The sequence below is a fragment of the Sardina pilchardus genome, chromosome 1 (assembly GCF_963854185.1).
Source record: "Sardina pilchardus chromosome 1, fSarPil1.1, whole genome shotgun sequence".
NCBI classification, from domain to species: domain Eukaryota; kingdom Metazoa; phylum Chordata; class Actinopteri; order Clupeiformes; family Clupeidae; genus Sardina; species Sardina pilchardus.
Window position 1 is genome coordinate 23,119,116 of NC_084994.1, and position 25,000 is coordinate 23,144,115.

A 25,000-nucleotide genomic window follows, 5' to 3' on the forward strand; every position below is an offset into this window, starting at 1 on the left:
CACTAAAGCACTTTTCCTGTCGCACGCACGCTATTTGTTTATCCAGCAAAATAACAATGTCCACAGACAAGGTAAAGTATGTTGCATGATTTTATAAAGTGTGATGTGTTGCGACATTGAGGCAAGTCAGATTTTGTAGTTTCTCATGTCTCATTCCATCGAACTACAAGCTACTTTGAATTTGAATATGGAATGAGAGAGAGAGAAAGAGAGAGAGAGAGAGAGAGAGAGAGAGAGAGAGAGAGAAATGTTAATGTTAAATGTTCTGCTTTGGCAATGCAAAAATATTTGTCATGCTAATAAAACTCACTTGAGTTGAATTTTTTCAGAGAGAGAGTGAGAGCAAGAGAGAGAGAGAGAGAGAGAGAGAGAATGGGGCAGTAATATCTTGGGTAAGAGGGAGATATAACACAAAGACAAAGAGTGAGGGCATGAGGGCATGAGAAGCATGGCGATGATCAGGGGACTTTGGAGATTGTGGTGGCCCACACATGGCACACCATGCTGCCCAGCGGCTCCGAGCCTCTCACCCCGCCCCCACCCCGGCCCCCGCCACCAGCTGGTACACACTCACATGTAGCGATGCATGCCGGTGTGTGAGAGGGAAGAGAGGAAGGGAGAGATTGGGAGAGGAAATCCCTCATTAAAACATTTCCATACTTTCCTCCAATGCTTGCATCATTTAGTTAAAACGTATACAAGATGTAGATAGAGAGAGAGTGTGTGCGTGTGTGTGTGAGAGAGAGAAAGTGTGTTATGGGAGAGAGAGAGTGTGTGTGTGTGTGTGAGAGAGATAGAGAAAGTGTGTGAAGGGAGAGAGAGAGAGTGTGTGGCGTGTGTGTGTTTGTGTGAAAGAGAGAGAGATAGTGTGTGGCGTGTGTGTGTTTGTGTGTGTGAAAGAGAGAGAGAGAGAGAGAAAAAAGTGTGTGGAGGGAGAGAGAGAGTGTGTGTGAGAGAGAGAGACAGAGAGAGACAGACAGAGAGAGAGAGAGAGAGAGAGAGAGAGAGAGAGAGAGAGAGAGAGAGAGAGAGAGAGAGAGAGAGAGAGAGAGAGAGAGAGAGAGAGAGAGAGAGAGAGAGAGAGAGTGAAGGAGGGGTGGGAGGCCAGTCAGTCGGTCATCTTACCGTGAGGCCGGTGATGATGATGCCCCCGGCGACGAGGAGTCCGTCAGGGATGACCTCTGCATCGAAGTACGGGTAGGTGATGCTGGCGTCGCCACAGAAGAAGCCCCGTCGGTACGGAGGCACCGCCTTGAGCTCGCACGCAAAGAACGGGATAGAGGCTAGCGGGAGGAGGAGAAGAGAGAGGGAGGGAGAGAGAGAGATACAATACTTTATAATAGTAAGTGTTATAGAAGTATTATAAATGCATATTCATTTTATATAAATTATGCTTTGACAATACAAATACATCATTATCATGTCAACTCTTGTCATGTTGACAGAGAGAGAGAGAGAGAGAGAGAGAGAGAGAGAGAGAGAGGTGAACTACAATAAGCTTCAACTTGCAAATTACAAGTTCACCCAACTTCATTTGATAATCACACATGCGCCTTTACAAAAAATGAAATGTTTGCAGCAGATGTGCAGCAAGATTGTGGGTGATTTGCTCCAAATGTGTTGCAACATTGCCAAATGTTAAGCACAACTGTTTGCCAGAAACCTGACATTTCTGTAATGTCTGTGTGTGTGTGTGTGTGTGTGTGTGTGTGTGTGTGTGTGTCTGTGTGTGTGTGTGTGTGTGTGTGTGTGTGTGTGTGTGTGTGTGTGTCTGTGTGTGTGTGTGTGTGTGTGTGTGTGTGTCTGTGTGTCTGTGTGTGTGTGTGTATGTGTGTGTGTGTGTGTCTGTGTGTGTGTGTGTGTGTGTGTGTGTGTGTGTCTGCATGCGCGTGTGCGTGCGCGTGTGCATGTGCATGTGCATGTTTAGAACTGTCAATGTGTTACAATGTGTTGAAGTGCACACTGATGTTCTTTACCTAAGTCAGCCTAATTAAAAGACTTTGAGCGACGGGGTTACTGTAACTGTTGTCTGGCATGATATGAGTGTGAGCGTGGCTCTGGAACAACCCAGTCAGTGCAGCATTCAACATTCACGCCAAAAACACATTCTTTGCCTGAACTTACATGTAACGAGCCATGAGGAGTGGAGGATAGAGAGGATGTGGGGAAAAAGGGAGTGAGAGAGTGAGTGAGTGAGTGAGTGAGAAAAGAAGAGCAACTGAAAGGATAGAGGAGATGGAAGAGAAGTCAAAGAGAACAATGTGGGAAAAGATAAAGAGACAATGGCTCTAACAGCGCAACAGCAAAGACGGACAGACTTACAGTGAAGGGAATGGCTGGAGATTGGGCTTCTATACACAGCAACGACAGTGCACAACAGTCTCACAATGATGGAGGAATGTGTACAAAACAGACAAAGGAGACATCACTCAGCAGAGCAGAGGGAAGAAGAGTGGAAGTGGGGGAATAGCATGACAAAAGAAAGAGGAAGGAACAAGCTAGCTACCGGTAGCTATGACACTATGCTATGGAACAAGCCAGAGCCCTAGAGAGAGGTTCCGGAACAAGCTAACTACCGGTAGCTATCAATATGCTATGGAACAAGCTAACTACCGGTAGAAAGTGCTATATGGAACAAGCTAATTGGCCTACAGGTTTTGAGTCTGTTTCTAACTAGCTTGTTTTCAGTTAAAATACTGTAGAACTTCGTCCCATTCTCACACTGTCAATAACAAAACACATTAACAGTGGAGGAAGAGAGAGGGGGACAGAAGGATTGAGAGAGAGAGAGAGAGAGAGAGAGAACTTTTTACATTTTAAACACCTTTTATTGAACCATTCCATGGATAGAAACCACCTAAAAACCTACAATGTAGTCACCCAAGCCCCCCCCCCCACACACACACACACACATTAACATAAACAGCGTGAGAGAGAGAGAGAGAGAGAGAGAGAGAGAGAGAGAGAGAATGTCAATTGTTATTATTAATATTAATAGCTACTGATGTAATTACTGCTTTGGCAACATTGTAACACAGTCATGCCAATTAAGCTCTATAAATGTAATTGAATTGAGAGAGAGAGAGAGAGAGAGAGAAAAGAGAGAGAGCAATCTCTTGGGCATAGGACAGAAAGGCTAACCCCTAACCAGTGAGAAACTGAGCGGAGGGATGGTGCATGGCATGAGAAACACAAGTGGACCTGGTGGGAATCCCAGGACTGAGTTCCACAAGAGACAGAGAGAGGGAGGAGAGACAGAGGAGGAGGCACAGTGTTAGGGTATGAATGAGTGAGAGAGAGAGGGAGGTAGGGAGAGAGAGAGTAGGAGAGAGAGGATGAGTGGCTAGGATGGAATGTGTGGGGGTCAAAATCCCAGAGGCTCTAGGGACCCAAACCAAAGGAAGGAAAGAGAAAGAGAGGGAGAGAGAGAGAAAGAGAGGGAGAGATTGGTGAAGATGCCAGACACTGGATTAATTAAAAAGCCTCTAACCACACTCCCACACAATGCATTGCCACAGTGAATTGTATACAGGATAGGCCTACATACACACAAACACACACAAACACACACACACACACACACACACACACACACACACACACACACACACACACACACACACACACACACAGAGAGAGAGAGAGAGAGAGAGAGAGAGAGAGAGAGAGAAATGGAAATGGCCTGTTATGTGAACTCAGTAAAAATTGTTGTAAACTCAATGAGCTTGGCAGCAACTCGGCAAACGGGCGAGGGCTGTGGCTGTTCAAAGGGTCAACAAAATTCTAAACAAGCGGATTACATAATTGTTTATGGTGAACACAATTCCCTTGGTCGCGCTGTGCCTGAGAACTCGGATTGTTATGGAAACCCCGGAGTTCCCTGGCAGGCCTCCAGCCAGCTGGCAGCGCGAAAAGAAACGAGCACGTGCATGCCCTCGCGGGCACAGGGGCGCAATAAGGGAAAGAGACTGCCTACGGTTTCTTCGGTGGAAAGCGGTCGCACTATAACAGTTCTGTGGGTGAAGCAGAGGTGCTGTATATATTTCGGGTTAAGCTGTTGCATGACAGGAAGCACGCCAGTGCGTGACAAATCTACAGCCATCTCTCCCTCGCGTGCGTTTGTGTGTGTGTGTGACAGAGATATAAAGTTTTTTTTTTTCAAAACCCACAGGCACACACATCTTTCTTACACATTTCGAGAGCAATGACTCTACCCAACCGCAGGGCTTAACAGTCAGCTCGTCTGAAACTAATGACACACTCTACTGTTACTTACCTACAAATAAGCAAAGTAAGTCCAAGCCTACGAGCAGGCGTCGTTTCGATAGCGCTCCATACTGGGTTTCAGAGAAGTCCTTGATACCGTTCCCTTCAACCGGTGTCCCAGGCCCGTCAGCTGGTCGCATACTGCCCATACTTGGACTAAATTTCTCCTGCATTTCTCCACTGTTGGCTTTACAATTAGTTATTTAAAAAAAAACCGCCAATGGCCGATTTTAGCTATTTTAATTAAATAGTTTAGCTTCCAAGTCACAACACGACAAACCTAGCTGAGGTTATCTGTAGTAAACCAACTGTGTGAAGTGACACCTAACAAAATCTTCAGCTCTTGACGGAACGTTGTTCTCCAAAGTCGTACCATAACTACGAGAATTCTTCCAGACATATAGTCCTAAAACGCTAGGCGTGTAAGCGGGCGTCACGCTGCCATTCATCAAAAATGACATTTATTGAAGAGGAAAACTACGCATGGATTGCGAAATAGCTGTACGCTTCTTTTTTCTCTCTTACCGAGCGCCCTCTCCGACAACACAGCCTCACTTTCTCTCTCTCTCTCTCTCTCTCTCTCTCTCTCTCTCTCTCTCTCTCTCTCTCTCTTTCTCTCTCTCTGTCTCTCCGCCTGTCCGTCCCTCCCCTCCTGTCTTGTGCATGTATGCGTCAGTTGGTTTGCGTTTCTGCGCCGCTGCAAACTTCTAACATCCTTCAAGTTCGCTGTCTTTGCCCGTTTGTGTCCTGACTGAGACTTAATAGCCTAATTAAAAATGATACGTAATTAAGTAGCCTTGATAGACATCCGCATCTGTTTGTGAAATCAGTAGCCCACATCACGTCAAGTTGGAGCATGCATTGTTAATGATGGAGAGCTAGCACTCAAAATAGACCAAAATAGACTACTATTCATCTGTTTAGTCACATTCAATAAGAAGAGAAAAACAGATCATCGAATTTTCAGACAGATCATCGAATTACCGAGAAGTCAAGAGCGGCCTACAACAGGTGCGACTCCAGAAAATCGTTTTGGTTATCACTTATCAGAAGCTGCGCAGCTACTGCCAAAAGTTGTGCGAAGGGTCCATACAGTACAGTAGGCTATGTGTGTATAACCGCAGAGAGGTCTTATTTAGCCTTAAAGACAGCGTTATAGAGAGTCTGTCTGTTTGAGGTTGCAGAGTTGCTTTCGTTTTGACTCTTAGGCTAATTAAGTAATTTTAGAAGCTCAAACCAAAACATATAACTCGGTCAGAGGTCCCCATTTAGCGATAAAGCGACATCTATACCATGTGTCTGGTTTTTTTTAGTTTTTGAACTGTTTAAAGTATTTAAAACGTATTGGGTTTTAATCGTGAATTAAAATGTTTAAAATGTTAGGCTATGTTGAGAATGGAAAAGGTAGGGCCTATACTTTTCATATTTGTGTGTGTATATACATATATATATATATATATATATATATATATATATATATATATATTCAAAAGAAAAAATCTGATCTATGGGCAATGTCTAACTGTGCACCGGTCATTTCTTGCATTATGTAACTGATGTTGCCCTCTCTGTGTGCAACTCTAGCTTACTCAGTCTTACAGCGCCATCATGTGGTTACACACTCATTGGAAGGACCCGTGCGTGCTGTAGACTTTGCACAGTGTGTGTGTGTGTGTGTGTGTGTGTGTGTGTGTGTGTGTGTGTGTGTGTGTGTGTGTGTGTGTGTGTGTGTGTGTGTGTGTGTGTTTATATGCAAACCTATCACAAAAGGGAAAAAAGTTTGATAATGAATATAATCAACTTCGGAAGACACCCCTCAAACCAACACAACCTACTTGAGCATGCACAGAGGTGGGCGCAAATACATCAAAAATGATTTTGTAACAAACTGCAAATAATAATAAGCATTTATGAGGAATTTCAATACTTACAGTATAAATGCTTATTTATGAGTACATGACAATAAACTTTTGAACTTCAACTTGAAATACTGGCACATGAAATGTGTAACAAAATAAAATTCCATTTCCTCTTCTGCGCACACACCTGCCCTCCAGTCCCTATAGTCTCCAGCAGTGGCGGTTCTAGACTGAATTACTCCCCAGGCGAGATCCTCCACGAGCGCCCCCATGAGTGTTTTTTGACGCACTTTGCGTCAGTCGGGCTCATAGGGTTAAGCGCTCGTGCCGCCCCATACAAGATGCCGCCCCGGGCGATCGCCCGGTTCGCCCGTACCTAAAACCGCCACTGGTCTCCAGTTCAGTCCAGTGTTCGTGTCGCGAAGTTCAAGGCGAATGGCGAGTTGCATCTCCCAGGATGCATGTGCAAGCGTGCAAACTTCCCACCGAAAGAAAAACACGAGATGCGTGGCTGCTGTTCATTTTAAGTCGGATTCCCACTACATTCAGATATGCCGCCATACTCATGAAACATTGGAAAGTACATACATTTGTACATCTGTTTGGAATTGTATAAATTGTTATCACTGGTTGTATTTCCCGGCAGCGAACATTTCTATGGACATGTATTTGTGTGTATGTGTGTGTGTGTGTGTCTGTGTGTGTGTGTGTGTGTGTGTGTGTGTGTGTCCTCATGCGTGTTGTTTGAGCAACCGTGTGTGCTTGTCAGTTTGTGTCGATGTGTGTGAGTTTGATTGTGTGTGCGAGTGTGTGAGTGTGAGATTTGTGTCAAAATGTGAATGTGATTGAGTGCATGCTCACATGCTGAACATTTCTTTTCACACACACACTTTATGAAGGATCGAGGAGAGAGTTTGAGAGCCACCGCTGGAGTCTGCACTATTAGTTACTTTGCCGATCACAAGGGTAAGAGGACTGCCATACCTGGCCTCTCCTTATAGCTCCAGCAGAGTAGGAGTGTACCTGGACTGGCCAGCAGGTACTGTATTCTGTCCTTCTACAGCGTCTCCTCTAATACACTCACCCACCATTGGGGCAGCCAGGGCCTACTGGTTAGGGCTGGTTAGGGCTTTAGAGGGTTGCTGGTTCGATCCCCGACCAGTCCACGGCTGAAGTGCCCTTGAGCAAGGCACCGTCCTAACCCCTCTCTGCTCCCCGAGCGGAACTATTGGGCAGGCAGCTCACTGCTCTGGGTTAGTGTGTGCGTCACGATAACGGTAACTATAACCGTTATATCCCTCTCATTAACATGAATGATGACATTCAAACATAAACTATAACGACATGAAGAACGATATCGTTGGGAATTACTCTCAGAGCGATTTTGACAATGATTAAAAGCTAACACCCAATCAGATCCCATCACATTTTAGCCATCACATTTATTAACATGACCTGTGGTCATATTCCGATCTCTGTCTCTCCCACTCGCTTCCTGTCTATCTTCACTGTCCTATTCGAATAAACGTTAAACAAAATACTTAAAAAAAATGTCTCATAGTTTAAATGAGCTCAGCTTAGTAGTCGATATGCTTTGATTATTGTTACAGTCTAATCTCTGTATAGTGAGGTGCTGGGGTATGCATATGCTGCCTTCCTTTTGCTGTTGTAGAAATGATGGGATATCTCAATATGGACATTGTATTGATTTGCTGCAGTAATTGTAACGGCCACAGGGTGGCGCTACTAAACAATAAAACACAAGTTCACCACTGCAGTTGGCCTTGGCTTGTTCTGACTTGTTTTTATCAGAATGTCTAGGGTAGTCCTAAAGAGAGCTATATTTGCTGAACCTTAACGCTGTCATTCATTGCTGTGTCCCGTGGTGACATCAAGACAGAACATCTTGGGGTTGCAGATATCTAACATACTGAATGGAAACTGTAGCTTTTATTTTCATTGCACATTATTTTAGCCTACTTAATGCTGCTACTGAAAAGTACTGTACTTCAGTATTTATACTTATTTTATATTTCAAAATATATTTTTTTTATATTTATTTTATATATATTTATATATATATCAAATATATGGAAATGGTGGCACAGCTTTTTAAACTGTTAGATGATTTCAGGCCTGTGGCACTTGAGGATGCCAGCCTAACTCTTATGGACACAGTGGACAAAGGACTTGAGGATGCCAGCCTAACTCTTATGGACACAGTGGACAAAGGACTTGAGGATGCCAGCCTAACTCTAATGGACACAGTGGACAAAGGACTTGAGGATGCCAGCCTAACTCTTATGGACACAGTGGACAAAGGACCTGAGGATGCCAGCCTAACTCTTATGGACACAGTGGACAAAGGACTTGAGGATGCCAGCCTAACTCTTATGGACACAGTGGACAAAGGACTTGAGGATGCCAGCCTAACTCTTATGGACACAGTGGACAAAGGACTTGAGGATGCCAGCCTAACTCTTATGGACACAGTGGACAAAGGACTTGAGTATGCCAGCCTAACTCTTATGGACACAGTGGACAAAGGACTTGAGGATGCCAGCCTAACTCTTATGGACACAGTGGACAAAGGACTTGAGTATGCCAGCCTAACTCTTATGGACACAGTGGACAAAGGACTTGAGGATGCCAGCCTAACTCTTATGGACACAGTGGACAAAGGACTTGAGTATGCCAGCCTAACTCTTATGGACACAGTGGACAAAGGACTTGAGGATGCCAGCCTAACTCTAATGGACACAGTGGCCAGGCACCTCGACTCTTTAAACTCCTACACCAGGATTTTGTTCACAGACATAAACATACTGTTGCACAGCCTCCAGTAGCAACCACAGGACAACTCAACACTGGAAGTCCTCTTAAAGGACAACTCAACCTGGGTGTTAAAGAGACCCTATGCAACTTTTTCATAGTCATAAAATCGCTTAGAAATCGTTGTTTTGCTTGACTGACCAGTTTTATCGAAAACAGTAATATTTCCTCCCGCCCCCAGTGTCCCCATCCGCTATTGCAACCTTGCAACTTGTTCAGGAGACGATCGTCTGCTGTTTACATCTGGAAGTCTGAGACGCATAACGAACAAGAAGAACCACGCTTGCAATTTATATATTTATGTATAGCCTATATATGTATAAATATACACGCTAAAGCTGTCGGGGAAGCTCTGCAGAGAAATATGCAAGCATAAAACGAGCGAAAATGAAAAACGAAACCTAAACCAGAGATGAAATCGCCCTTTCCTGCATAATTCCTCTTTAAGGATGAGGTCAACTCAAGGTATGTCAAAGTCAAGACTCTTTTCCTCAATGATCCATGTTGGTGGAATGAGTTGCCTAGTGCTCTCCTGTTCCTGTGATAGTTTTGGCTCTGTTCAACATGCAATTAGTTTATTACTGTAAGCGTTTCTTTCTTTTGTTTTTGCATTCCTCTAACCTAAGCCTCTATGTCATGAGCCTCAGGCAATGATCTGTCGTTATTTAACTGCCAGTAAATATCTTTGATACAGTTTATACAGAGGCATACACAGAGGGATGTGGAGATCCAGATGTGGATAATGGTTTGTAAATGGTTTGTCGTCATCTTTGTCTGTGTGCGTGTGTGTGTGTGTGTGTGTGTGTGCGCGTGTGTGTGTGTAGCGGGGTTGGGGCTGAAAAGGCTATTTCCTCCCTCTGAATGGGCTTTTATGGCATTCATGTCTTGTTCCTAAAATGAACCAATAAAATGTCTATGACTTCTGAGAAGAACCATTTAGGTTGCAACATCAATGCCTCCCTCTTTTACAACCTGCTTCCTCTCAACCTTCACTGTCCTATCTCAATAAAGGCAAAAATATACGCATCTCTGTGAACAAGTTCTTCATCATCCCATAAAATCAACCACAACCCTCCTCCTCGTCTTTACCACCTAATGACATGCAGTGGTTGTAAATCTCCATACTGCATCCTTTCTGAAGATAGGGCCAGCTGCAGTCACATAGTTGGGCTTTCGCAACACAACACCGCCAATTACGTTATCAAAACCAGTTTCCTCGTGCTGCCAAGCTTTTCACAGTGTCTCGGGGTCTGAGTGCGGCCTACGGTTTCTACTGTGAACTTGAAATGTGTTGACCAGACTGCTCATCAGCTCTCATGATGACAAACGGCACGTATCTGTAAGACACGGCAATGTGGTCCAGCCTCATGCTGGAGCTGTGCAGTGAATCAGACTCACTCCTCGACACTTTTAGCCTAGAAATCTAGATGCACCCTATAGCGGCAAAAAATAGTTTTTGCCTAGCGGGATGGTCTATAGCATCACACTGTTAAGGCCAATCCTGCATCCGGCACCAGGTCAGTCGGTCCAATCAATACGCTCTGTCTGTGTACCGAGTCCTTGAGCCCGCCTTAGCACAGTGACGACAGAGCTGCGCGACAGCAAGATAGCAGAACAACCATAGAGAACAACGTAACGAAGCACTGATTGGTCACAAGTGCTGGCCTATTACGTGCAGAGGCATTTGGAAAGACAACGATTCATCCCACCCACAGGCTTCAGCTCTGTGAATGGTCCGACTCCAGACTATACATTTAATGTATAGTTTGGCTTGCCAGGCTACAACACTTTTGGAGTTTCACTAAATATCCTATTATTCTGTACCCAGAAATCCAGAGTTCTCGCGAGAACACAATTGGAATTGCAAGATAGAGAGTTTAGTTTTTAAAGGCAAACACAGCAGGCATTTTAGTCTCTCTTTCTGAGGGGAAGAGAAAGGTGACAGGTGTTGTGGAGGAGCAGCCGTACCCTGACCACCCAGAGAGATTTGACCCAGGTCCGGGTCCGGGGTGCAGATTCCAAAGGATCAGCTCAGGTCAGGTGTTGTGCAGAGAGGGGCTGACTGAACGCTGCTACTGGGAAGCTGAATGGAGTGGTACTCAGGCTCATACTCTATAGCCATGGTATATAAAAGCATCCAGAGGAAAGGGATGGGTGGTAACGATTTTGGAAGTATACTGTCCTGGAGTCTGAGGATTAATGTTAGGCCTACAGCAAAACCGTAGGTTTTGGAGTTTAACACGCAGCTGAGCACAAAGTTGAACGCGATTACTGTGTAATAAGTCACACAGGATCAGCTGATCCTAGCTAAACTCTGGTTAAACTGCCTTTTACCCCAGATGCAGTCTTAAGATGCAGTCTTAACCTAATGGTGGACGCATTTAAGGATCTTTATGACTGCTGAATAAATGTATGTTATGCTATAATTACCAAAAATAAATTTAATAAATCAATTTGAATAAAATGCAAATAATGTTGAAATATATCATGACATAGTCTAGGTTACTATTTGTGGAAATCGAGTGTATGGAGTCTGAATCTGCCCTCACCTCATCCAGTGTGTTAATGACATGAAATCAGTCAATCAATCAGTTGTTGTGAATAGAACATTACAGTGGGGAGAATAAGTATTTGAACCCATGCATGCTAAAGTTGACTAAAACGAGGAATATAAAATAATATTTTGGCAACCTGAGGGTTCGTTAAAGCCTGCACGGTTCTATATAGCACCTCAAGGACCTCAAGAGTGTATGCCTGGGATGATTGGAATAGTGAACTGTAACCACATTCCGCTCGTTTTCCATGGCGCCGTGCACAATCCCGCCTTGATAAAACAACATGGGTAAGGCCTCATACACTGATATTTGGTCTGCCTAATGGTCTAAACATAACAAATATACCTTTGGCAACATGCATTTGGTGCTACTAGCCTCGACACTGTGACTATTTAGTTAGAAGGGCATAGAATCTTCAAGTCTCTTTAATAGCGAGTTGTTAATCTGGAGTCCCCCTTTCAAGTGAAATTCACTCGTAAATTGACCCCAGGCATGAAAACACATTAAATTGACCCCAGGCATGAAAACACATTAAATTGACCCCAGGCTGTTTTCTGCATGAAAACACATTTAATTAGCCATGGAGAGACAGTACTCTTTGCTGATCAAGCACTGCAGAGCTTCTTCCAGTGCATTCTAATAGACCACAATTGCATAATTGTTTCACAGGGAGCCCACCAAGTGTGTCTCGGTGGGTTGAAGGCTTAAATCCACAGGGAGCCCCCAAAAACAACAGTGACACATGGTTCCACTTTAGTTGTGGTGGGATTATGTCCAACACACTGCCATAGAAAAAGATGAAAATCACATTCCTTCACTGCTCGTCACTGGTCAGGCACAAAGTCACTGGGTAGCTCCTTTATAGGGAAAAGCACAAGATTGCAACAGGCTGTGGTTAAAGCTGAAGAGAGCCATCTAAACTGAGGGTGATGTGTGGTACTTAAAAAAGAGAGAATTCCCATGTGGATCACATTAACACAACTTACATCTGTTTCCACTTACAGGGCAGGCTACTTTAGCAGGGCCCTTTCTAATGCAATGGAAGGAATCCAAAATGAATGGAAGTCAATGGCCTACAGTATGTGTGGCTCCTGGTGCTCTCAGTGTTCTCTCGTTTTTGTCTTTTCTTTCTTTTGAATGCGTTATAAAACGTTTATAAAGTATATTTTTTAATACATTTTTAAATATATATCAGATCAACCAAAATGTATCTGAATAGTTGTCAATACCACCAATAAAAGATGTCAATGAAAATATGTTTCTCATTGATGATCACCTATTTACAGCTTTTCTCAGTCGCTTTGGTACATTTTCTCAGATCAGAATGGAAATCCTCAAAACTACCTGTTCATACTTCACATCATTGTGTCACAAAAAAAAAAGTTTCTCATTTCTTTGAACAAGCTGAAATGCTTTGGCACATCCATGTAAATTATTATGTACAATTATCTGCTGTTTTCCTACATTATCATTTGTTTATGTCATGTTGATCAAAATGTATTACAGTTTTTCATAGTCGCTTTGGTACACTTCTCAGATCAGAATTGAAATCCTCAAAACTACCTGTTCAATCTTCACATCATTGTGTCACTTCAAAAGTGTGCATACAGTATCAAAAAAGCAGTTTCTCATTTCTTTGAACAAGTTGCAAATGTTTTGTTACATCCATTCAAATCATTATGTACAGTACTGTACAATTCTCTTCAGAATAGCCTCAGCTCCCCACAACATTTAGGCATTACTTCATAGTGTAAGTCTTTACATGCGAAATGGTTGAACAAGTTATCAAATGAGAATCTGTGGCCCAAAAGACCGGAGCGTCAAAAATCTGACGCAGAATTTTGAGGAAAGATTGTGCAACCTGAGTCAAAAACGTTCCGATCACATTCCTCATCAACCCTTTCACTGCAGATTCAGACTGTTTGAAATCCCCTTTTAGTGGTGGATGAAGCAGCTTCTCAGATGGAGATGATCTGAGAGTCGATCGACTTAAAGGTACACTATGCAACGTTTTTCAGTTAATCAATTCGTTCCATACTGTTATATATGATTAAATGGGTCATTACCGGTCGAACGGTGTTTTTTTTGGCCGCTCTAGTGGTCTGTAGCGGTAAAACCACACTTGCAACTTCAGGAGACACCGGGCACGCACCCATGCTCTACTCCAGGAAGTATCATGTAAAGTCTCATGAAAAGGCACGGCAGACTGACCGATTGAGGAGTTTTGTCACATATACACGCTAAAGCTGTAGGGGAAGCTCTGCAGATAAATATGCAAGCATAAACGAGCGAAAATGATAAGTGAAAGCGAAACCGGCGATGAAATCGCCAATCCTGCATAGTATACCTTTAAATGTGTTTTGAAAGAGGGCATCACAGAGTTTTGGAAAACTGTGCCGACAGACACCTAATCCCCACATCAAACAGGTTGCACTCGAGCTAATGTCAATGTTTGTTTTTTTTTCTACACTAAATCAAGGGAGATCAAAGCATCACTCTGTTCTGACGGACACACGTGTGACAGAGTTACTTCGAGTTTCCACACCAGAGTACAAGTCAGACCTGACTGATTTACAAATGTGACAAAACTCCTATTAAACTGTTAGTTGGGCTGTGTGTGTTAGGCCTAACATAAGTGAGTCAGTGTTGTGGTAGTGTTGGTGACTCTTTGCAATAGTGCTGGGCTGTGCAGTATGTTGGCTCTTTTGTTAGCAACCCCTGCATCAGGAGGACAGCCTTCAGTGTTATCCACTAGGGGGCGCTATAGACTGCATGGCAAAGGTGTGCACATGGACTGTCTCTGATTCAGACCTTGTAGGAAATGGCAGACAATGGAAAAATACCCTGATGGAACAGTTAGCCATTCATGTCTTGCGTAAATAATTAAATATGGAAATGGTGACACATCTTTTTAGCTGTTGAGCTGTTTTAGCTGAATGATTCCAGGCCTGTAACACTGACATCACATTCTTTACAATAGCTTGGAGAGGGTGGTCACTGTCGACTTGGTCATGGTGAGTGAGAGACCAGACTCCAGTTTGCCTACATAGTGCAGTGGACAAAGGACTTGAAGGTGCCAGCTAAACTCGTATGGACACAGTGGCCAGGGGGGGTTGAGGATGCCAGCCTAACTTTTATGGACACAGTGGCCAGGCACCTCGACTCTCAAAATCAGGATTCTGACCACAGACATAAACACTAACATTACATTGACTCAACACTGGAGAACTCAAGGACAAAGGACAACTCAACATTGAAGAACTTCTCAAAGGTCAACTCCACCATGGTATTATGGATGAAGAACTTCTTAAAGGTCAACTCCACCATGGTATTATAGATGGAGCACCTCTTAAAGGTCAACTCCACCATGGTATTATGGATGGAGAACTTCTTAAAGGTAAACTCAACCATGGTATTATGGATGGAGAACTTCTTAAAGGTAAACTCAACCATGGTATTATGGATGGAGAACTTCTTAAAGGTCAACTGGATGAAGGACCTCTTAAAGGGCAGACCCCAGCATGTCAGAGGTGATTGGTTTAAAGCAACACTAAAGCACCTTTCCTCTGTCGCAGGCATGGACTGGCCATAGGGCATACCGGGCAATGCCCGGTGGGCCGACGCATATTTGGGCCGAGGCTGTCAATTTAATAATAATAAAAAAAAATATTAGGCTCATACGGCCACAACGGCAGCGAATCGCGGCCCATTGGTTGACTGCCTTAATGGACATTGGGCTAGTCCAATGAAATCTCAGGGCCCTCCCTATCTCCCTCCCGGCCTCATCTCCCTCTTGACTGGAGTTCGACCGGAGTTTGAGACCGTCCGTATATGAAAATGTACGAAGACAAACCACAAAAGCGCAAGGGGGGCGCAGAGAAGTTGTGAGATAAAAGGCTAAAGCCTACAAGTGGATGCAGCAAAAATGTGCTAAAATTACAGAAATGTTTGCCACCACAAGTTCAAACAGGGCCGTCGACATATAGCAGCAGTGCAGAAGCAGCACCGAGTGCAGGCTTCAGAGAGGCACATGCGAGTGTGCAACAGAGTTACACAGAGGAAGGAGTAGCTATTCAAATTGATTCGGAGGAGGAGGAAGAGGTGAGAGACGTGACCCAGCAGGGACAGATTGAGGAGGAGGTCAGAATAGCTACTGTGAGGCAGGTAAGAAGGAGCCGAAATGTTGGCTGAACTTTTTGGGCGCACAACGAACAATTAAAAGTTTGAAATCTGCGACTGCTTCTTCCCCTTGCTTCTTTTAGATGTATTAACCTGCCTACTATGTAGGATTCAGCACCCAGTTAAGCAAAACAAAGTTTTATAGTGTGAGCGCGTCTTTTTGTGTGGTTTCTGTGTAGGCCTACCCCTCTCGCATGCATTTGAATTGCGATACCCATTAAATTAACGAGTTGACGGCTCGCCATCAACCTTCTGAAAAGACAGTCAAGATTGGTCGAAATTGTTGTCAATCTTGACGCAGTACAACAAGCAAACTATCACATTTCTTTGCGACAAGCAGACACCCATACACACAGACATGCAGTCAGACGCATGGAATGAAACAGGAATGGTGATAGCCCATGGAATTAACAATGAAAATGTTTTGGGATGTGTAGCCTATACATCTTCACTAAATAGTATCAAGGTGAATTGTTGGCTAAAACTGTGCAAATGCTCAACATAAATTATAGCAGGTTTTATTTAGTGAAGCATTTAATAGCATGAGTTTTGTGCACAACCTCATCCTTGCTGGTTTAAAGGTCACTCTAGTGTGTGTGTGTGTGTGTGTGTGTGTGTGTGTGTGTGTGTGTGTGTGTGTGTGTGTGTGTGTGTGTGTGTGTGTGAGAGAGAGAGAGAGAGTATAATAATAATTAATATTTTTTTAGCAAGGGTAGGCTAGCCTACTCGCTTCCATGCAGGCTACTGCAGTTTACTTAAATATTTTTTACAAACAAAACAGTGTGCACATATGTTTTATCGTGTAAATTATCATGGTGGGCCACTATGGCCAAAAATGCCCGGGCCGTTTTTTGGTCCCAGTCCAGCCCTGCTCTGTCGCACGCATGCTATTTGTTTATCCAGCAAATAACAATGTCCACAGACAAGGTAGAGCACGTTGCATGATTTTATGAAAGTATGATGTACTGCGACATCGAAACAAGTCAAATGTGTAATTTCTCATGCTTCATTTCATCGAACTACAGGTACGCTACCTGACCTGGTAAAGTTACATGGTGTGGTTAGCTGATAGAGGACCGCAAAGTGAATGCAGAAGTGTCGTTCACCCTGTTTCGAGTTGATGAACCACTGAAATGATTTTGGGAAACATTATTTTAAGGTACGAAAAACTCTTTTGTTTAGCTTTAAACCCTGTATCAAAGTATTAGTATAACTCTTTGGAATTCTAGAATTTTGAACCTCAATATCTCAGAACTAAATGAATTACACCGTTGATCCGTTGGTCCATGAGCCTAATGCCACTGCTTGGTTGATTTTTTTTATTTTTTTGGCCATATCACACTTATGTCAATACGCAAAACATGCTGTGTTTAAGGCCGTACACACAGACACACACACACACACACACACACACACACACACACACACACACACAACCACACACACAGTAGGCTACTAAATCTAGCCTTCACTCTCTTCCCTAAAGATGATTTTACTCAACATCTATGCGAGCAGTCTCACTCCAGACTGAGTATGTTGAGGAAGTGAGGGATCAAGCGAAATATGCCAGGAACACCAACGCTGCGGTTTTATCATTTTGGACTTTTGGCTTTGCTCAACATCTGGCCGGTGTCCAACCTTTGGATTTTTGGGGCTGACTGATGCAATACACAAAAACTGCTTCTGATCTACAACTAGTCCATTTCTCTGCAACGATACCAGTAGATTTCCATTAAGAAAATAATTTCATTGGTATTCCATTGTGGCTGTGTCAGCTTTTGTACCTCTGTTAGGGTTATCACGATAATCAAAAGGGTGACAAAGGATTTACACTGATGTCAATGGCAGCCCTTCACGTTGCATATGAATGTTTTATCATGGCTTTTGGGGCTGACTGATGCAATACACAAAAACTGCTTCTGATCTACAACTAGTCCATTTCTCTGCAACAATACCAGTAGATTTCCATTAAGAAAATAATTCCTGGCCCCAGCCGTGGCGCAAGTGGCTGGGGCACCTGCACCGGCGATCCGGGTCCGATTCCCACCCCGTGATCCTTTCCGGATCCCACTCCAACTCTCTCTCCCACTCACTTCCTGTCATTCTCTCTACTGTCCTGTCCAATTAAAGGCATAAAAAAAAGCCCCCCCCCCCCCCCCCCAAAAAAAAAAAAATCTTTAAAAAATAAAAAATAAAAGAATTACATTAGAATTCCATTGTGGCTGTGTCAGCTTTTGTTCCTCTGTTAGGGTTATCACGATAATCAAAAGTATATATATATCTAGCGATACCAGTAGATTTCCATTAAGGAGACATTTGTGCTTTTTTAGGTTATCATTTCTCAGAAGTTATCCAAACTAAAACATTACTAAAGCGTTATGAATCACGTTTCCTGAGAACTGTACCCCAATCTCAACGCTCTGCCAGCTTTTGCATCTGTGCACTGACTGGTACCCTTTGGTCTGTTCCCATAGAATTACATGACTCATGTCTGACGCTTAATTTTTTGCTAATTATAGTTGTTGACATATTCTTGCTACGTGACAATTTAGTAAGCTGAGGCGAGGTGAAATTCTGGAATTTTGAACTTTGAACCTCAAGATCTCCGAACTGCTCAGGAGAGCTGATAGGATCGGATGAAACCAAAAGCTCATTGCCACTGTATTCTGCACTACTCTTTCATTGACTTTGTATCTAGCCTAATCTTGCAACGGGTGTATTTGTGAAATTATCAAACTTACACGCAACATTCTCTTTCAAACCATTCGTCTCTTTCAGAGCAGCATTGAGTTCATTGATCGCAGCAACTTTAAAGAAAGAGGAAGATTGAGAGAAGCTGAGAGAAAGAAAGGGTAAAAGAGAGAGAGAGAGGGAGGGAGAGAACATTAGTCTGTATCAAACAATAAAGGGGCGGTGATAGTGTAGTGGTTCAGGAGCTGGGCTAGCATACGGCTTCCACTACTGTGCCCTTGAGCAAGGCACTTAACCCCAAGTTGCTACGGGGACAATGTAATCCCTTGTAATATAGTTGATATACTGTATGTGAGTCCCTTTGGATAAAACGTGTCTGCAAAGTGTAATGTAAAAAAAAGACAGACGAAAAATAGTGCCATTCGGTTCAGCTGTGCTTTTGTCAGTGCGTGTTCGATTGATTACAGCACCTATAAAGGAAGAGGAAGATTGAAAAAAGAGAGAGTGAGTACATCTAGCTTCTGTCAGTGGATGTTCATGCCTGTCTGCCTGTGTGGTCATTGCATGGTTCTGGCTATGTGGGAAGGTGTTTGTGTTTCAGAGAGGAAGGGAGAGTTGATGTGTTTGTGGCTCGGATTACGCAATGAGGTGAATCTTTTTCACGTCTAATTTTAGCTGTGAGTAGAGATGATGTAAGCGATGACTTTTTCAGCTCTGGGATTCCCAGCATCAACTATATTGGACACGCAGAGACACGCAAAGATGTATACGTAGAAATGTATACATGTGTATAGAAATGTAGATGGATGTATAGAAATGTATTAGAATGTATAATGTATATACAGATATATAGAAATATATACAAATGTATAGAAATGTAGACGGAGTGAATGTGTGTGTGTGAGAGTGAGTAAGTTAATGAATGAGTGAGTTAATGAGTGTGTAAGTGAGTTAGTGTGTGTGTGTGTGTGTGTGTGTGTGTGTGTGTGTGTGTGTGTGTGAGTGTGAGTGTGAGTGTGAGTGTGTGTGTGTGTGTGTGTGTGTGTGTTGAGGGGGGAGGAGGTCTGAGGCTGTGTGTTCTGTCTGTGTCAATTCCCGAGCCCACCATCCATCTCCCTCCAACTCACTTCTTGTTGTCTGACCTTCATTTAAGCCCCACCCACCCACGGACACAGCCCCACCCCCAACCACCTCCCGCATATGACATCATGACCTATAACCCAAAACATGGAAAAGAGGAAGCCTCGTCAACCATCACAACAGATCTGCTCCTACTCTCTCTTCCCCTTAACACACATTGTGGTTAGCTTTACTGCAAACGGCTTTTCACTCTTCTTACAGAACATTCACAAGGGGTGCCTCTCATTCGTCTTTTTTATACATCCTCCCTTCCTTCCTCGGTCCTCGTCCTCACTGATCTAGATAAAGAATGATGGGGCGGCAACAATGGGAACAGTCTATCCAGTGCTAGTTATAGATCAGTGGGAACGAGCCTGGAGGACCGAGCATCGAGGAGAGAGGTTGAGAGGCACCCAATGTCAACAGAGATGCAGTGGAGGCTAAATGCAAGTAAACACAGTTTATCCACCTCTGAAATTTCACAAATAGAGTTTACCCACCTTTTATTAGACTTTATCTACCTCTCAAAAGAGTCTATTCACCAATTGCAGCTTTTGACATTAGACAATCACACTGCATTATCCACATTCACAATATGGGCACTCATCAACACTCAAGGAACCATTTAATACCATTGGTATTTGTTAAGGTTTCATTTCTGTCCGCCATGCCAACTTGTAATATGTTGTCTTCATCCATTCACCAAAAGAAGAATCCAGATAAATTTATTTAGGAAGTTTATTCAACGCTAGACTAGACATCTCAATGTACCGGCAACACACATCAGTACCCGAGGGATCAGAAAGACGTTCTGACCAAGTTAAGTTTCACTTTCACTTAAAGCAACACCATTTGTCAAAGTAAAAGTCCTCTTGATTCACACATGCGCACAATGAATTCTGGCACATTTTAACAGTCTGTATAATTGCATAACACAAAATAAGAGTAGTGAGTAACATAAAATAATACAGTATAAATCACATTGATAATGAGAACATAACTCAACAGTATTGATAATCAACATTAGACAATGACCTCCACCATCATTAAACATGTTCTGAATGCCATTTTAAATAATTCGACACCACATGACGCAGTCCACCTCTCCGAGATCACAGAATTCATAGTTAACAGTAGCCTTCCCACCTCTTATTTTACCACTAGATCCCTGAATGTCAAGTGTCAAAACAGTGTAATGGCGTCACTTCTCTGGACCAAGGAGGGAACAGGAAATGGTCGAAGAAACATTTGTGAATCAAAACAGCATGTCACATAAGGGTGACACTTTTTGATTCCTCTCTCAATCTCCATTGCAGCACATCTAACTTGAACAACATTATGGTGCTCAATTTAATTATGGGGCTTTTCCACTGTATGGTATCAGCTCAACTCAACTGGACTGAGGACGCGACCTTGAGGGGCTCCTGTATTCAAGGTCAGGGGGGCAGAAGTGGTGGACCCCATCCTCACCACCTGACGGCGGTCTGACAGGAAATCCAGGATGAGACTGCATAGACTGGGAGAAAATCCTGATTACTGAGTTTGGAGACCTGTCTGGAAGGGATTATTGTATTCACCCTCCTGTCGTGTTAGGGTCAAATCGCAACTTATAATACTCATAAATATTATGTTTTACATCTGATTACCTCAAGACCTTATGATATCCTCCACACTGTGTACTTGAACATATAAAAGTGATGATCACCTATTTCATTCAATTTTGAGTGTTTCAATCAACCTTGTTACACCTGTGGTGTTCCCGGTCAAAAGTGACCGCCTTAGGAAATGAATGGGTATCCAGAGTAAATTCATTCAACATACAGAAAACATCCCCATACACACTGCCCCAGCTCACTCACACACTCTCACACACACACACACACACTCTCTCTCACACACACACTCTCTCTCTCTCACACACACACACACACACACACACACACACACACACACACACACACTCTCTCTCTCTCTCTCACACACACACACTCTCACACTTCTGAACAACATTTTGTTTTGCGCTAATTTAAGAGCAGCTAAAGCAGACCGGTCAATTTTGACCGGTAACACTAAAGTAGGGGGCTGGAGGCTAACACGACCGGAGGGTTAAATGCAATGGTGTGTGTCATCATCTGTATGTGACTAGTTTGGATTAGCTGCAAGGTCAGGTGCAGATACAGACATTGCGTCATGTGTGCTACCATTGCACGAGTCATTCAGGTTGAGAGGAAGCAGACATAGATGTTGCAACATGAATAATGAGTGTCTACAGGAGTCATACAATTTATTGGTTCGTTTTAAGAACAATAAAAGCCCATTTAGAGGGAGGAAATAGCCTTTTCAGTCTCAAGCCCACTACACACACACACACACACACACACACACACACACACATAAATACTTACTGTATCGTACACATCACAGACATCTTACACATCTGGCTTCAAGTGCACACAGACACACGCACACACACACACACACACACATACAGCGAGAGCGAGAGAAGATAACAATGACAACTCATTTACAATCTGGGTCTGTTACAGCCTAGGAATCGGGCCCAACAGCTGTTTCGTCCATAAACATTCACCAGCATAGCCAGCCGTTTCTCACAATTGGCTATGCCTCCTCTCGCTTCCTCAACAGCCTCATGAGGGAGGTCTCACTCTGTTGAATGAATCAGCAGTTTTAGAGAAGAGTGTGTGTGTGTGTGTGTGTGTGTGTGTGTGTGTGACACATACAGTGATTTGTTTTGGGCATGTCTAAAAGAAAAATTATGTACTTCTGACCTAGGAATTCTGGATTACTGTGGTGACCACAAGTCTGTTTTAGCAACACGGATAGGAGTTCCGTCATCTTATCATGTGGCCGGTGACTTCGAGACAAGATTGCAAAGTAAACACACACGCATGGCATGCACACACACATGCACACACACACACACACACACACACACACACACAAACACACACACACACACACACACACACACACACACACACACACACACACACACATCTATGAGATCTAAGATGAAACACTTAGACATCACTGACATCATAATCAGTTGAAAGAGTCTCATAGGGGTTAAAGAGTTTCCTATGTCCAGACTCTTGGTCTTCCTTGAGGTGTCGCAACGCTTTCTCTACGACTTGAGACGAGAGAGAACGCCAACAGATAAATTCAATGAGTCATTTCCGCCCCAATCCCATTTTTTCACGCGCACAGAGGTACTGGAGGTATTGGAAAAAGCGCAACACAGCTGCTTTAGAGTCACCACTTTTATTTGACTAGAATGTGCTGGCGTTTCGACACGAGGCCTTCATCATGATAGTCAAATAAAAGTGGACATTCTAAAGCAGCAGTGTTACGCTTTTTTCCGTACCTTTTCAACCCCTAAAAAGCTGCACCTGCAAAAAAAAAACCCTATCAAGGTGTGCAAGTCCTTTCTTGACTTCTTGACCAAACACACACACACACACACACACACACACACACACACACACACACACACACACACACACACACACACACACACACACACACACACACACACACACACACACACACAGAGGAAGAGAGTGAAGCAAACAGAAGCATTATCTCACTATGCTATACTGTACTATAGACTATAGTATGTAACTATAAGCTATAAGGCTCTCTACTACTGTACACACACACACACACACACACACACACACACACACACACACACACACACACACACACATAGAGGAAGAGAGTGAAGCAAACAGAAGCATTCTCTCACTATACTACACTATAGACTATAAGTATATACTGTAACTATAAGCTATAAGGCTCTCTACTACTGTACACACACACACACACACACACACACACATAGAGGAAGAGAGTGAAGCAAACAGAAGCATTCTCTCACTATACTACACTATAGACTATAGTGTACTATATAGACTAAGTGGTCTACAACTATAAGGCTAAAGAACAGACACAGGAAGCTACCAATTAAGCTACAAATAGCCTCAAACGGAATGAGCTTGTGAGTCCAGTGACACCAACAAGCCCCCACCTCCTCTTCCTCCTCCTCCTCTTCCTCTTCCTTCAGCGCATGATATCGGAAATTACATGGTTCTGTTCTGTCACTTTCACTTTAATAGGCCACTGTTCAAAGCACCTCAGTACTGCAATATCCTCTGTGACGTTGATAAGGGATTACATAATTTCTCCCGACATTCTTCCTCCACTTTTCCCAGAGCGCGCGCGCACACACACACACACACACACACACACACACACACACGCACACACACACACACACACATGCAAACACACACACACACACACACACACACACACACATACACACGCACACACACACTCGCACACACACACACACACACATACATACACACATACACACACACACACACACACACACACACATTTTTTGTATATTTTATTTGAATACACTTATAAGGTCAAGTTTTGGTATTTGAGAGTATCTACATAAGAGTGACATGACAACACATTATAAAGAAGCATTTATATACTGTACATGCAACCACACAAACAGACACACACACACACACACACACACTTTATTTGATTCCACTTTACATGTCAAGTTACATTAGGAATCAAATCTCATAAATAATCCAGTAGGTTACAGTAGACACAGACACACACACACACACACACACACACACACACACACACACACACACACACACAAACACGTCACTGGGTGGCCAGCACACTGTTGCACTAAGTAAAATAGATTCGGAGAGATTTTGGTAAACACACATTGCCTTCCTTCCTAATTTGCTACAGTAAGCTCCTCGGGGGAAGTCCCAGCTAGGATTCTGACTGAGGGATTCCCTGTGTGTGTTTGTGTGCGTGTGTGTGTTGTGTGTGTGTGGGTGGGTGGGGAGTGAGTGTACAGTTAGCCTACAGTTCCACAAGGATAACAACCCACACAGTGATAGTTCTACCTATGATGTTATTCATAGAGTGACCAAAAAAAAAAAAAACCTGAAATAGTGCAAATGAAAGCTATTTTCAACTTGTCAAAATCTACTTCGGTTTCGAATGTTTCAAACGGAAATGTTTCAGAAAGTCTTTAAGAACAGATTGAAGAGTCTAAATATCTGAAATACTTCCCTAAACATAATTTGTGCACAATCTGCGTGTGTTACATTTACTGTCCACATAAAACATACAGTATAGCCTTCATATATTGCAAATGCATCATATGACACATAATGTCCATAGCCTAATTGTGTATTGAATATGTTTTAAGTTCAAATTCAAGTTTTTGTTGAGGTTTTTTTTTTTTTAACTATTGTGACGGCCGGCTATAGGCCTATACTGTTTTCACCTTGCCTGTCATTCCTGGAGCGTGATCTCCAGCTCTTTAAGGTAATGCAGCACACCGGCAAGCAGGCTTTTAAGGCGCCTCTTCCCCGTCCCTGAAGGATTCATTTTTGCACCCAACACGCACACACATACAGCCCATCA

At 43.2% G+C, this 25,000-nt stretch overlaps 1 protein-coding gene across 1 annotated transcript; it reads right to left on the reverse strand.

The window, feature by feature from the left end:
- Window positions 1-1,125: 1,125 nt before the first annotated feature.
- On the reverse strand, window positions 1,126-4,827 carry LOC134085532 (phospholipid phosphatase 3-like; the record flags this gene model as incomplete). Its single annotated transcript, XM_062539956.1, is given in 2 exon segments — window positions 1,126-1,283; window positions 4,277-4,827. Coding segments are annotated over 2 exon segments (321 nt in total), but the record flags the coding sequence as incomplete, so codon positions are not given.
- Between the last annotated feature and the right edge of the window lie 20,173 nt (window positions 4,828-25,000).